This window comes from Anolis sagrei, chromosome 3 (assembly GCF_037176765.1).
Source record: "Anolis sagrei isolate rAnoSag1 chromosome 3, rAnoSag1.mat, whole genome shotgun sequence".
Lineage (NCBI taxonomy): Eukaryota > Metazoa > Chordata > Lepidosauria > Squamata > Dactyloidae > Anolis > Anolis sagrei.
In genome coordinates, this window is record NC_090023.1 from 26,291,559 (window position 1) to 26,305,819 (window position 14,261).

General features: G+C 37.3%; 1 protein-coding gene across 2 annotated transcripts in view; it reads left to right on the forward strand.

Moving 5' to 3' along the window:
• Nucleotides 1-14,261, forward strand: part of ATM (ATM serine/threonine kinase) — a 91,635-nt gene that overhangs the window by 22,011 nt on the left and 55,363 nt on the right. For both annotated transcript variants that reach the window (XM_067466553.1, XM_067466554.1), the window contains exons 14-27: nt 290-415; nt 1,390-1,515; nt 2,504-2,593; nt 3,176-3,344; nt 4,745-4,944; nt 6,448-6,530; nt 6,622-6,777; nt 8,691-8,766; nt 8,853-8,983; nt 10,167-10,287; nt 10,626-10,802; nt 11,292-11,452; nt 12,812-13,058; nt 13,975-14,093. In XM_067466553.1, the coding sequence (XP_067322654.1) occupies nt 290-415; nt 1,390-1,515; nt 2,504-2,593; nt 3,176-3,344; nt 4,745-4,944; nt 6,448-6,530; nt 6,622-6,777; nt 8,691-8,766; nt 8,853-8,983; nt 10,167-10,287; nt 10,626-10,802; nt 11,292-11,452; nt 12,812-13,058; nt 13,975-14,093 (1,982 nt within the window). The remainder of the gene's footprint in view (nt 1-289; nt 416-1,389; nt 1,516-2,503; nt 2,594-3,175; nt 3,345-4,744; nt 4,945-6,447; nt 6,531-6,621; nt 6,778-8,690; nt 8,767-8,852; nt 8,984-10,166; nt 10,288-10,625; nt 10,803-11,291; nt 11,453-12,811; nt 13,059-13,974; nt 14,094-14,261) is intronic.

Genomic DNA, 14,261 nt, shown 5'->3' on the forward strand with positions numbered 1-14,261 from the left:
ATGTGTTGTGCTTTACATATTCCTATCATCCTCCACCATACTTATGAAGATAACTGCAGTCCAGTATCACCTGGAGAGCCAAACATTTATCTGACACTGATTTTTTTGATAAAAGAAAATCATTTTGTGGATTATATGTCTTTTATATTTCATGTTATTCAAAATGACACTTCGCAGAATATGTGTGTTGTTCTTATCACTTGCATTATGTTAGCAGACTACGTAAATAATATAAGCTGTTCATTGCAAAACCAGATATTTTGAAATTGTGAATGTTATTTGCTTTAAGAGTACGCCTGCAGAAATTCTGGTACGTTGCAGTGGCCTTTTGACTGGAGTTCTTGGCTGCTATTGCTATGCTGGTATCCTGACAGCAGAAGAAGCACTTAAATCAGAGCTTTTTCATAAAGCCAAGGTAGGACTTCAACTAAATATGTCAAGTTAATGAATACCAAACTGAAGTGCCTGTAGTAGAAGGAGACACAGGCCTCAATCATGTAAAATGAGGAAAGTCTTAGAGCAGTGACTGTCTTTCCATAGGTTTACTCATAGGCAACCTTAGAACATGGGATTGTCTTAATATTTTACAGGGCAAAATTAATCTGATCCCCCTCTAATGATGAGAGGAACAATGGCAGAAAGGAGGCGTTTATTTATTTACTTACTATATTCATATCCCACCTTTCTCGACCCCGAGGAGGACTCAAGGCGGCTTACAGATAGGCAACAATTCAATGTCTTAACAACAATATACAATTAAATTAAATTTTATCTTAAATTAAATTAAGATAAAAATTGAATTACAGTACAACTTTTTAAAAATATTGCAATCACTATAAAACCATGTGATTTTATAAACCACGCAATCATAATCCAGGTCTGGCAGGTGTATAAATTTAACAATTTCTGCCAGATCCATCATTTTTGTAATTATAAATCTTGAGTGGGAATTTCTTTTTGTTTCCAGTAATCACAAATAATGAAAAGCTCTTCTCCTCTTGTTTAGTTAATTTTGTCCATTTATATTTAAAGAAGGTACCTTTAGGGTCCTCGTTCCTGAAATAGTAGATGATCATCAAGTTCTGCATCATGTGAAGTGGCCTATTGCTGTTGTTGAACATCTAGAGATGGCAAACCCTGAAGCATGGCAGATTTATTTTTGTTGCCTTCTTACTGCCAGTACTCTTGGAAGATAAGATATTTGCTGCTTCATATGATTATCTTTTCTGAAATATCAATATCATGTTTGATTGCAAATGAAATGCCCACACTGATGGTATATAAAACTAAATTGTAATTTTAGCACATTTAATTTTTAACATAGATTCAATAAAAAGTAAGTTTTTTTAAAGTTCCTGAATACTTTTTTTTTATTTTTTTCCCTTTAAGTCTCTTATTCATTGCGTAGGAGAAAACATTTCTCAGTCTAAAAACAAGCTAAATGAAGATTCCAGGACCAGTTCAATGAAGAATTTGATAATGCAGTGTGCTAGCTGTTTATGTAATTGTAACCAGGTAAGATCTCTATTGATATTTCAGTCCAGTCTAAAGCTAAGGACATCAACATTCTTGTAGTGTCCAATCTGAAGACAATGTCCTTTTCTATGTAGTTTGCTTATCTGTAATTATGTGTCTGTATATGTATGAACGGGCCCCCTGGTAGCACAGCGAGTTGAACCACTGAGCTGCTGAACTGCTGATTGAAAGGTTGGCAGTTCAAAACCATGGAGTTGGGGTAAGCTCCCACTGTTAGCCCCAGCTTCTGCCAACCTAGCAGTTTGAAAGCATGCAAATGTGAGTAGATCAGTAGGTTCAGCTTCTGCGGGAAGGTAACGGAACTCCTTGCAGTCATGCTGGCCACATGACCTTGGAGACATCACCAGTTCTTCAGCTTGGAAATGGAGATGAGCATCACCCCCCCCCCCCCCGAGTCAGACACGCTTAGACTTAATGTCAAGGGGAAACCTTTACCTTTACTTATATGTATGCACACACACAAATGTTCTACAAAATAATGATAAATTATTGCAATTTTTGAAGTTCAGTTTCTGCTTAAGTACAGTGGTGAATGGGCTTTTTACATGAATCAAGTGTTGGGGGTGCGTTATCATGCTAGTTAAGATTATTAAATCCAGAATTTTAGTAGACAAACACAGCAAAATTTAAGTTTATAAGAGTAAGAATTTGATAATAAACTTGGGCTTTTAAGCCATTGTATCAAGGAATTGTGGAGCACGTTCTTTTAGATTTTAGCCATCTCTGAATTTTTTATTTGTTGATTTTGTATTTTTCTTATTAGTTGTTGAAAAGAACTAGGATTTCTTCTTGAAGGAAGTAGTATTTTCACCCAACAGCTTCATAGGACCAAAGTATTGATTCCCTGCTAATTTGTTATTGTTAGAAATAAATGAGAAATGAAATAATGGAAAGATTTGTAGTATTGCTGTAGATTGTAGAAGAGAAAGAGAGTACTATGATAATGTATTTTGGATTGTTTCAACAGAGCAGCCCGCAAAAGAATATGTCTGACATTTGGTTGCATTTGTTAACATCAAAGATGATGAATGATCTTACAGATATTTGCAAGCATCTGGTAAGTACTATCAGTGTTGGTGGTGTTCCTACAGCATGGTATATAGATGTGTAGCATAACTTGTGGAAATACTATCTCACTTTTATGGAAACCCCACATCTGAAAGGAACTGCCCAGTATGATGAAGACAACTTTTAGCAGGCAAGGGTGATGCCTTCATACTTTGTTTTCTAAACTAGTTTGAATTTGTGTATTAAGTACTACATAAAATAGGAGCCCCTGGTGGCGCAATGGGTTAAACCCTTGTGCTGGCAGGACTGAAGACCAACATGTTGGAGGCTCAAATTTGGGGAGAGCGTGGATGAGCTCCCTCTGTCAGCTCCAACTCCCCATGCGGGGACATGAGAGAAGCCTCCCACAAGGATGGTAAAACATCAAAACATCCGGACATCTCCTTGACAATGTCCTTGCAGATGGCCAATTCTCTCACACCAGAAATGACTTGCAGGTTCTCAAGTCGCTCCTGACATGAAAAAAAAACCTACATAAAATAGAGTTCTGTGGGGTTTTTTCTATTAGAAGGCTTATGGAATGCGTTATGGAGATGAAATGAAATAATTCTAAATAAATGACTTCCATTAGATGGCTTTTACTACAAAGGCAAATGAAATTGGAGAAGTGGACTTAATGGAAGAAGATCCTGAAGAGAGTAGAATGGAAGGAGAAGACCAAGCAGTCTTGGATCTGTTTGATGATGACTCTGCTGCAGCTGGTGATGCAAATGAGAACAGAGAATTGCAGAATTTAGCCGGTAAGGTTGAATGGATATATGACTCATTTTGTGGCCAGTGAATGGTTTGGGGGGGGGGGGGGGAGTTCAATTCTAGCAGGCTACACATGTATCAGGTTTAAAAGACTGCTTAAATCTGAATTTTTTGAGTGAAAGCCACTAGCAGTTACAATTTTTCATAGTATACATCTGGATGGAAGATGTTTAATAAAATTTAATAAAATGGATGTTTAATAAAATGTTGAACAGTAGAGTGTATGTACTCAACCACTATCCTTTTTTTTAGTGCATACTTACACAAATATGTTTATTTATTTATTTACTGCATTTATACCTTGCCCTTTCACCCTGAAGGGGACTCAGGGCGGCTCACAACAAAGGCGCAGTTTGATGCCATGAATACATATATAGAATAAAACAACATACACTTTAAAATCACATAATTAAAACATATCAGACTTAAAACCATTACTTAAAATCACACAATCCAAAAGCATATTCCAGATGCCATCCCAGTTGTCACTTGCATTGTTGATTATTGCACTGAGATATCATTATTGCACTGGGAATCATTATTCAAAGGCTTGGTCCACAGCCTTGTCTTCACTTTCTTCCTAAAGTTCAGGAGAGAGAGGGCTGGTCTAATTTCCTTGGGGAGGCATTTCCATAGCTGAGGGGCCATCACCGAGAAGGCTCTGTCTCTCGTCCCCACCAGCCCAGCCTGTGAAGGGGATGGGATCAAGAGCAGGGCCTCCTTGAGTGATCCTAATCTCTGAGTTGGATCATAGAGGGAGATACGTTTAGACAAGTAAGCTGGGCTGAAACCATTTAGAGCTTTATAGGCTAAAACCAGCATTTTGAATTGTGCTCGGTAGCAGACTGGCAGCCAGTGGAGTTGTGTGATCTCTGTACGCCGCTCCAGGAAGAAACCTGGCTGTTGCCCGTTGTACAACTTGAAGCTTCCAAACAGTCTTCAAAGGCAGCCCCATGTAGAGTGCATTGCAGTAGTTTATTCGAGATGTAACAATATTTCGAAGATGTGTACTATTTACAAAATTTAGGCCAGAGGTGGTCACAATGCAGGAATTGTTATACTTGGACTTTTTGTAAAACTGTAAGAACAAAGGAAGGCAATTGCACAATCAAATTATCGTCTGGAAGCACCCTATTTTTTTATTTATTCTTCTAAGGCTTGCAGCTGTGTAATTTGACCACTGGTGTTTTATTTTGTCCTCATCAGTGTTGTACCAGCTCTTGTGTTATAGCAGTCACTGTCCCTATTTTAGAAATAATCTCTCTTTTGTCTAGAGCCCATTTAAGGACCACAACCAAGGAACTGCAGTTAACTATAACTTCCTGACACGTTTCCACTGTCAGTTTGGAATCATACATTTTCAATTTTTGGTAACTTGTATTTACAGGTGCTGTAAGCCCATTATCAGAAGAACATCTGACTAAGCAGGACTTGCTGCTCCTTGACATTTTAAAGTTCTTGTGTATTGCTGTCACAGCAACTTCAGGACAAATGCTTTGCTTTAGAGTTTCTGAAATTCGAAGGAAACTCTTGATGCTAATTGAGGGAAACACATTTGATTATACAAAACCACTTCATCTCCATATGGTGAGTATGTTGGTGAAAGATTATTACTCTCTTTAGCATTGTCAAAACTAGGGGTCTCTAAGACTACCCCTTCTCACAAATATTTTTGATTTTGATTTTTACTCTTAAGTTGAGCAATTAAGCCATGTTTCCTCCTATTGATTTGTTTTAGGCCAAGGGTGTTATTCCCCCCCCCCCCCCAAAGAGGGTATAATGTAGGATTAATTGTCATTGTTTGAATTTTTAAAAGCCCACACATTTTTCAAATTCTTTGGACTGTTTTTGAGTGATGAAGGATATATAGTTTGTTGCTGTTCATTCGTTCAGTCGTTTCCGACTCTTCATGACCTCATGGACCAGCCCACGCCAGAGCTCCCTCTAGACTGTCACCACCCCCAGCTCCTTCAAGGTTAATCCAGTCACTTCAAGGATGCCATCCATCCATCTTGCCCTTGGATATATAGTTCTCCAAGGTTTAATGAGAAGTATATGTAGACCTCAGACTTTGGAAAGATGGCTGTTCCTGGGGTGCATCTACACTGTAAAATTGATGCAGTTTGATGCCACGGTAACTGCCGTGGCTCCATGTTGTGGGATTCAGGAAGCTGTAGTTTTAAAAGGTCTTTAGCCTTCTGTGACAAATAATGTTGACGCCTCACCAAACTACATTTCCCATGATTCTGTAGCATTAAGTAATGGCAGTTATAATGGTGTCAAACGGCATTAATTTGGCAGTGTAGATATACCCCTAATCTGAATCTAAATTTCTTGTTGACATAGTAATTGTTGCTGCAGAAGCACTTGTTTACAGTCATCATGTGTTCCTGTTTTATCCATTATGGTGCCTTCCAGATGTTCTGAACTGCAAATCTTATTTTTTGTGATCGTTGGCTATGCCATCCGGGGCTGTTCTAATTTATCAGGATTGCTGGTATAGCTATTTTTCAACTATTTTGGCCATTAAATAATTATTTTCATTACATATACGACTTCGCTCCTTTTTGTAGGATAACCAATATTGTTATCCTAAATTAACATCTAAAAAATACAGATAGAATTTCACTTACTTGGAATTCTGAAATTCTAAAATACTCCAAAATATGAAATAAACCCACATAGTAACACTTTTTTCTGATGTCTGCAAAATTTGTTTCATGCACAAAATTATATTTAGTTACTTTCATGTCTATATGTATAAGATATTAAACATTAATGAATCATGTGATTAGAGTTGGGTTTCATGTCTGAGATAGCTCATTCTGTGTTTCTATCTCTGCTTGTGTGTGTGTGTGTGTGTGTGTGTGTGTGTGTGTGCGCGCGCAAACATATGGTATTCTAAAATAATAAAAAAAATTCAAATAATTCTGGTCACAATCATTTTAGCTGAGGATACTCAAATTGTATTGTGTGCCACTGTGGACAATAATTACATATTAAACCGGAATGTTTTTGTACTGCATGTGTGATTTAGTGCGCTACTAAATCCCTTTCTTACGTTTTGTTTTTAATTGTTTTTTGCATTAGTATTTGGTCTTGTTGAAGGAGCTCCCAAGTGAAGAAAATCCCTTACTAGAGGATCAGATTGTCTCACTTCTCAGCCCTCTTACGTAAGAAAACGATTGCATTTAATCAAATAGATATTCCACTTACAAATATGTCCCTGTTGCATTTCTTCAGACTTTCTGTTTTGTCCTACAGGGATGTCTGTTCCTTTTATCGTCGAGATCAAGAGGTTTGCTCAGCAATTCTCCACAATCTTCTTCCCGTGGTGACTGCTTTGGGCATCGCCACGACAAATACTGAAGATTTAAGTAGAGCCCAAGGACCATTTTTAACAGTTATAGGGGCATTCTGGTATGTTAAGAACATTTTCAATGCCAGTTAATTTATTATCCATTAATAACAGTGCAGTCCTAACTCATCAAACAGCTATCTGTAGGTTAGGTTTCATATTCAGTCCCTGACAGTGCTATACAGGCTTGAAAAAATCCTGTCTGAAATTCTGGAAAAGGCTGGCTTTAGTACAGCAGATTAATTTATTTACCACCACTATTTCCCGATAAGATTGTTGTTAGCGTTTTAGCCCTAGCCCTGGCCCTATTGTCTGCTTTTTGCACAAACCTGTGCCAGCCCTCTCTAACCTGATCTTGCCGTTGTCCTGGTTACTGGTTGTTGAATTTGGTTTGGTATACCTTTAATGATGTTTTTATATCCTGCTGTGTTTTAATTGGATTGTTATATGCTATTGTGTTTTTAATTGGTGTATTTTTTTGTACGTTCAGGGCTTGGTCCCACTTGTAAGCTGCCCTGAGTCCCTTCAGGGAGATGGTGGCGGGGTATAAAAATAAAGTTATTATTATTATTATTATTTGAAGCACAACAAGATGAGTCAACAACAGTCAAGATCACTCTGCTGGCTGTTGTATTGGATCACACATTATTATTATTATTATTATTATAAAATATTATTGTTATTATTATTAATCACCAACTGCAGCTGCAGTAAATCTTGCCAACTGAAAGGTTGACAGTTCAAAGCCGGGTCAGGGTGAGTTCCTGACATTCAGCCCAGCTCCCCCACCCACCTTGCAGATTGAAAACAGCAATGTGAGTAGATGAATAGGAGCCGCATTATGCGGGGAGGTATTTTAGGCACAGCATTTCGGAGAAAGAAAGCTCATCAGTATGGAGATGGAGCAACAGCTCCCTCACATTACACCACCCCCGTGGCTGGAACCAAGCACAGCCTCCAAAAAATGCCAAATGATGAGAAAAATCCTGAATATACCTCTGTCTGTTGTCTGTCTTGTCATTGTATAATCGGCATTGAATCTTTGCCGTATATTGTTCTATGATTCGCCCCGAGTCCCCTTTGGGGTGAGAAGGGTGGAATATAAGTACTGAAATAAATAAATAAATAAATAAATAAATAGCTATTCCAAATTCATTTTGACAGTAATAGGCTCAGTGGGTCAATTTCCTGTTTACATATAAGGCAATCTTCTATGCTATTTTGTAGTCCTTTATTCCAGAAGCAAGCATGGACTGGAAGTGAAAGTGCTGTAATGCCCAGAGAGTTGTATACTGTATATGTAGAGATGGCATCTAAATTGACTAGAAGTGGCAATATGTCACTTCTAGTCATTTTGGGGGGTAGTCTGATTGGCTTAGTTGGTTATTTCAGAATGGGAAGCTTATGAAGCTGTATTATAAAGTTATGAAAAGGCATTTTTTACATTCATAATTTTTTTCAGCCCCTAAAATAGCCATTTTTGTTTCATCTTTTGAAAAGGGGAGGGCTTGTGGGGAATCAATGGAAGTCTCAGTAGCCACAATGGATCCCACACTGGATCATAAACCCTAAATATAATTACAAATATTATATAATGATGATAATAATAATAATAATAATAATAATAATCTTTATTTCTACCCTGCCACCATCTTCCCGATGGGGACTCGGAGCGGCTTACATGGGGCCAAGCCCGGACAACATAATACAGCAATAAAATCAAAGCATATACAACAGACAACAACATTATCAAAATGACATTAAAATAATAATATTATATAATGAACAAAAATGAATATTTTTTGTCTTCCTTATATTAATGACATATTCCACTTCAATTTCTGCATAAATGTAAAGCTAACAAATTTCTTTCTGAGTCATGAAAAATATTCATATTAAGCAAAACATCTAAAAGTGAACAGTCAAAAATGTGTTTCACCTTTTATCATCTAATACTAAATACTATCTGTTTCAGGCATTTAGCAAGTGAACGAAAATATACTGCGCCAGTAAGAATAGCCTTAGTGAATTGTATGAAAGCCTTACTTCAGGTAAGTTAAGAACCAGACGTGTGGAATAAAAAAGTATTTCCTGAATTCCATAAAGAAGAAAGGTATACTCTTCCTTTTTTCCATAGGTTGATCCATATTCAAAATGGACCATGCTGAATGTTAAAGATGAAAATCTGACCGTGCACGATGCTTTCTCTAACTTCCTTGCAGACAGCAACTTTCAGGTTTGCATGGTTGCTGCAAAATCAGTAACCAGGTAGATATCTTTTGGTTTTTAATTCTTTGATTGCCTTCTAGAGAGAAATCATTTAAAGGTTACCCATTTTGGATGGCCTTTTTATTTATTATCTTACAACATGAAATACAAGTACAGGCAAATAGCTTATGCATGTATTCAAAGTGATGCTTGCTGCTTCCTGTGCCTCATTTTTCATGGGGCAGGTTCTTCAAAGGCCAGGAATACACTTGATGCCAAGTTCCAAAACTTTGGGCTAATTTCTCATAAAATACGAGTTGAAAGGGACTTCAACAAGGGCCACGTGGTCCAATCCCTGCCATGCAGTAATACACATTTTATATGAACCTCCAAACAACTGCAAAGATGGATAATTTGTCATCCTTTAAGGCAGTTACTGCACTATCAGACTGTTTTTCTAATTTCATTGACAAGTGAGTATGAGAAAGAAAAGTACCATCTTCCAAGGCTCCCGTGTGGTGCAGCTGGTTAAACCGCTGAGCTGCTCAATTTGCTGACCAAAAGCTTGGTGGTTCAAATTCAGGGAGTGAGGTGAGCTCTCGTTGTTAGGCCCAGCTTCTGCCACCCTAGCAATTCGAAAACATGCAAATGGCAGTAGGTATCGCTTCTGTGGGAAGGTAATTGTGTTCCATGCAGTCATGCTGGCCACATGACCTTGGAGGTGTCTACAGTCAACACCGGCTCTTCAGCTTAGAAATGGAGATGAGCACCACTCCCCAGAGTCGGACATGACTAGACCAGGGGAAACATTTACCTTTAATTGCCATCTTCCAAAATTTGCAAAGGATCTTTAATAAGTAAGAGAAGAGAGAGATCTTTTTATGGCCATTGCTCTGCTAGATGATATGCTTTTGAATTCTAAATGATGAGCATTTTACCCAATTGTATGGGACACAGAATTGTTGATTAGTTGCACAATCTTCTAGGATATAAGCACTCAGGAAACCTGGAGAGGGATTCAGAATACAATTATTATTGTATTGTCATTCCTGCTGTTGTTATAGCAAATTATCCAATTATTATTGTATTGTTGTTCCTGCTGTTGCTGTTGTTATTGCATGTTGTTTTGATTTATCCCTCTCTTCCTTTTTAAGAGCTCAGGTGTAACAGAAATGTCATTGTGCTATAAAATGGTGATTGTGTCATTTTTCCCAACTTATTTTTCTCTTTATTTGATTATCAGTTTGTTCCAAGATGAAAAACAGAGAGATTCTACTGGTTTATTAAAACCTCTTCCTCTGAAGATCCAGCAAAGGGCTTTTGACAATTTGTACATAAAAGTTCAAGAGGGAACAAAGAAGCTGGTAATTGTGTTTTTCACTAATAATACATAGAGAGGCCCACTATACTGACTTCTCATGGTCAGTGGATGTTATTTTATGCTGGGCCAACAGACTTTGTCCCTGTTAAGACTTTTGTCAATATAATATTCAGATTACACTTTGTAAGGGGATACTGTACCTAGAGCATAACTGAATTTGCTATTCTCATGTCTTTAAAAAAATAGATGAATTAGAATTTTTTTCTTATTTTACTGTTTTATCTAAAGTTGTAATTCAAAGACTAAACTTGTAGATGGGTGCAGGAGTTGTCAAATCTACCGTATTTACTCATTCTCGTTCTGTATTTTTTCCCAATCAAGGCAACTGGCACTGTGTGTCAAGAGAATCGTCCTGATGAAGAACGTAATAGAAAATTAGTTCTCCTTACGTTGTTAACAATGATTTTACGTTGCAGTCCTGTGTGTGAAAAAAAAGCATTGTTTGCAATTTTCCAGTGTGTCAAAGAGAATGGATTAGAACCCCAGCTTGTAAGAAAGGTATGCTTATTGGGAATCCATATGAATAAATAAATGCAAGTGAAACTAGAGTGATTTAGAATTTGTCTACATTTTTGCAAATAATGTCTGGGTATGAATAAAAGGCTAACTTAAATAAAAAGATATGTAATTTATTAAAATCTACATATTTTGCAGTCCTGTGCATGATTGTTAAATAGCTATGAGGCCAAAGGCAATACTTGTTTTCATATGTAATGTTTATTCTTTGTTCACAGACATCTGTGTGAGAAGCCTATTTTAGGAGACTTCCAGAAACAACCCTGAGTTGTTTCAAACTGAATGTAATGCTATGTCATTGAAACTGGTCTGAATCCAGTTGCTAGTCCCAGTTACAGTGCAGCCATTGAATCAATATTAAATCAACATCTGTGGAAATCTAATTGATTCAGTGGCGCATTCTAGTTGGATACTGAATACTAATTTCACTAATGTTTGTGCTTTGATTTTGTCGTATTTTTTCTCATACAGGTTTTAGAAAGAATTTCTGGGACCACTGGCTATAAAAATGTAGAGGATTTTATGAACACCCATCTAGATTATCTTGTTCAAGAGTGGTTAAACTGCAGCTATAGCCTTTCACTTTTCCCTTACGCTTTGTTAAATTACTCTGATTTAGAAGAATTCTACAGGTATGCATTTATATTACATTTTTCTTCCTTTTTTCTATTTAAACTCACAAATCTGGTATACTAGATGACAAACGTCAGGTAATTTGCAACATAATTTGAGAATTGATGAAAATAATTGTTCTGAAAGCTAATGGTGGCCTGTAATTGATTGGACAGCTGGCAATAATAATAATAATAATAATAATAATAATAATAATAATGAAGCAGACAATAGATCACATCCTCAGCTGCTGCAAGAAGATTGCACAGACAGACTACAAGCAGAGGGATAACACCATTGCTCAGATGATTAATTGGAAATTGTGCCTGTGACAAAGAACTGGTGGGATCACAAGTCTGAAAAAGTTACAGAAAATGAATACGTCAAACTACTCTGGGACTTCCAAATTCAGACTGACAGAATTTTGGAGCACAATACTCCTGACCTCAAGATTGTGTTAAAAAAAACAAGTATGGATCATCAGTGTTGCAATCCCAGGCAACAGCAGGATTGAAGAGAAACAACTCAAAAAGCTGACACAATATGAGATCGAACTGCAAAGACTCTGGCACAAGCCAGTCAAGGCGGTTCCAGTGGTGATCGGCACACTGGGTGCAGTGCCTAAAGACCTTGGCCTGCACTTAAACACAATCGGCGCTGACAAAATTACCAGATTACTAACGGGTGCTGGGTACAGGGAGCACACCACTCCGCTGTTACACCAGCTCCACTGGCTCCCAATTAGCTTCCGAGCACAATTCAAAATGCTGGTGTTAACCTATAAAGCCCTAAACGACTCCGGCCCGGTTTACCTCTCCAAATGTATTCTCCCCTACGAACCATCAAGATTACTAAGATCGTCTGGAGGGGCCCTGCTCTCGGTCCCACCGGCCTCACAAGCACGGCTGGTGGGGACGAGGGACAGGGCCTTCTCGGTGGTGGCCCCATGACTTTGGAACTCTCTCCCGCCAGAGGTTAGAACCGCCCCAACAATCCTGACATTCAGGAAACAGGTGAAGTCATGGTTATGGAGACAGGCTTTCGAAGAATGAGACAATGATTTGGATGGAAGGCGGTGTATATTCGATTTTAGTATGACGACTGACCACTGTAGTTTTAAATATATGTGCTTTTTAAATGTTTTATTGTAATGTGTATTTTGATATTTTAGCGATTGTATGTGTTCTTATGGTTGGAAACCGGGCTGAGTCCCTCTTATGAGGTGAGAAGCTCGGTATATAAAACTTTGAAATAAATAAATAAATGTGTCAAAAATGCATTTGCTGACTGTTTAGGGAACTATTGCTATATATTATATTTGAAATGTAATTTTTCTCCCAAAATTATTATAATTCAGAGGTTCACACTTTTGATTTTAGATCCTGCTACAAAATTTTGATTCCGCAACTGGTAATTAGAAATCATTTTGAAGAGGTCAAATGCATCGCTGACGAGATTAAAAGAGAAGGGAAGCAGCTTCTGGCACACTGCTTTCCCAAGATCCTTGTGAATATTCTCCCTTACTTTGCCTACCAGAATCATGAAGATGGTGAATTTGCAGAAAAGAGAGAGAGAGCTTCTAAAGTCTATGAAACACTGAAAAGTGAAAGCTGCTTAGGAAGACAAGTATATTTTTCTTCTGTTTTCTTTCTGATTGTCTAAGTTGCGTGATTACATTGAATTAGTTCAAAGGCTAGCATTTTAAATGTAGCTGTGGTAGAAGTAATCAATGACTGTGGGTATATATATGTTGCATAATTATGGCAGTTTGATACCTATAATTTCCATGACTATCTAGTGGAGTCATGGAATTTGTAGTTTGAAGCTAAAAGTTGTAAAACTCTGGCAGAGAATTCAAAACCTTTCATGAAACAAGAAAACCAAGGATTCGACAAGATGAATCCATGAAAGTAAGAAGTGTTATGCAATTGCCATAACTGTGTAGTGTTTATTATTTATTATTTACCACATTTATTATTATTTACCACGTTTATATCCCACCCTTCTCACCTCGAAAGGGGTATCTCACAAAAAAGACACAATTTGATGCCACATATACATACATAGGATAAAACCAAACATATACATTAAAACTAAATAATTAAAAACAAAAATAATTTTAAAACAAGTTAATTAAAACCACATCATTCCGGTCATAAATTGCACTATTCCATAATTACTTATTGCACAGAGAATTAGGTCAGGAGGGAGAGAGCTGGTCTAATTTCGCTGAGGAGGGAGTTCCATAGCCAAGGGGCCACCACTTAGAAGGCCCTGCCACTCATCCCCACCAGTCTTGCCTGCAAAGGTGGCGGGATCAAGACCAGGGCCTCCCCAGACTATCTTAACATTCAGTGTGATGGTTATTTTGCAAGTCAATAATAGAAATTCATTTCCAAATCAGAAAAATAACTGAAAGTATTATTCATCTTAATAGCTGCACATGATATCATGCAATTAATTGTTATTATTTTGTTTTATCCTGATAACAATAACTCTATGTGTGTGTGTGTGTGTGTGTGTGTGTGTGTGTTTTTTACAGCTGATAGAAAATCTATTTCATAGTAATCTGCCAGAGATTGTGGTAGAGATATTGATGACCCTTCATGAACCAGTTGATATCAAGACAGGGGAAGAATGTGATTTAAAGAGATTTGCTGGGTAAGATTTACATTTTTAGTGTGTTTTGTATTCTAACATGCAGAACTTTTTAATGAGTAAACCTTGTTGTCCTGGTGGATATTTAACATGGAAAAATGTCTTTGTTCTTTATAAATATCCCAAGTTTTATTTATTGGAGGAAGTTCAAGTGATGCTCTTCTCTTAACC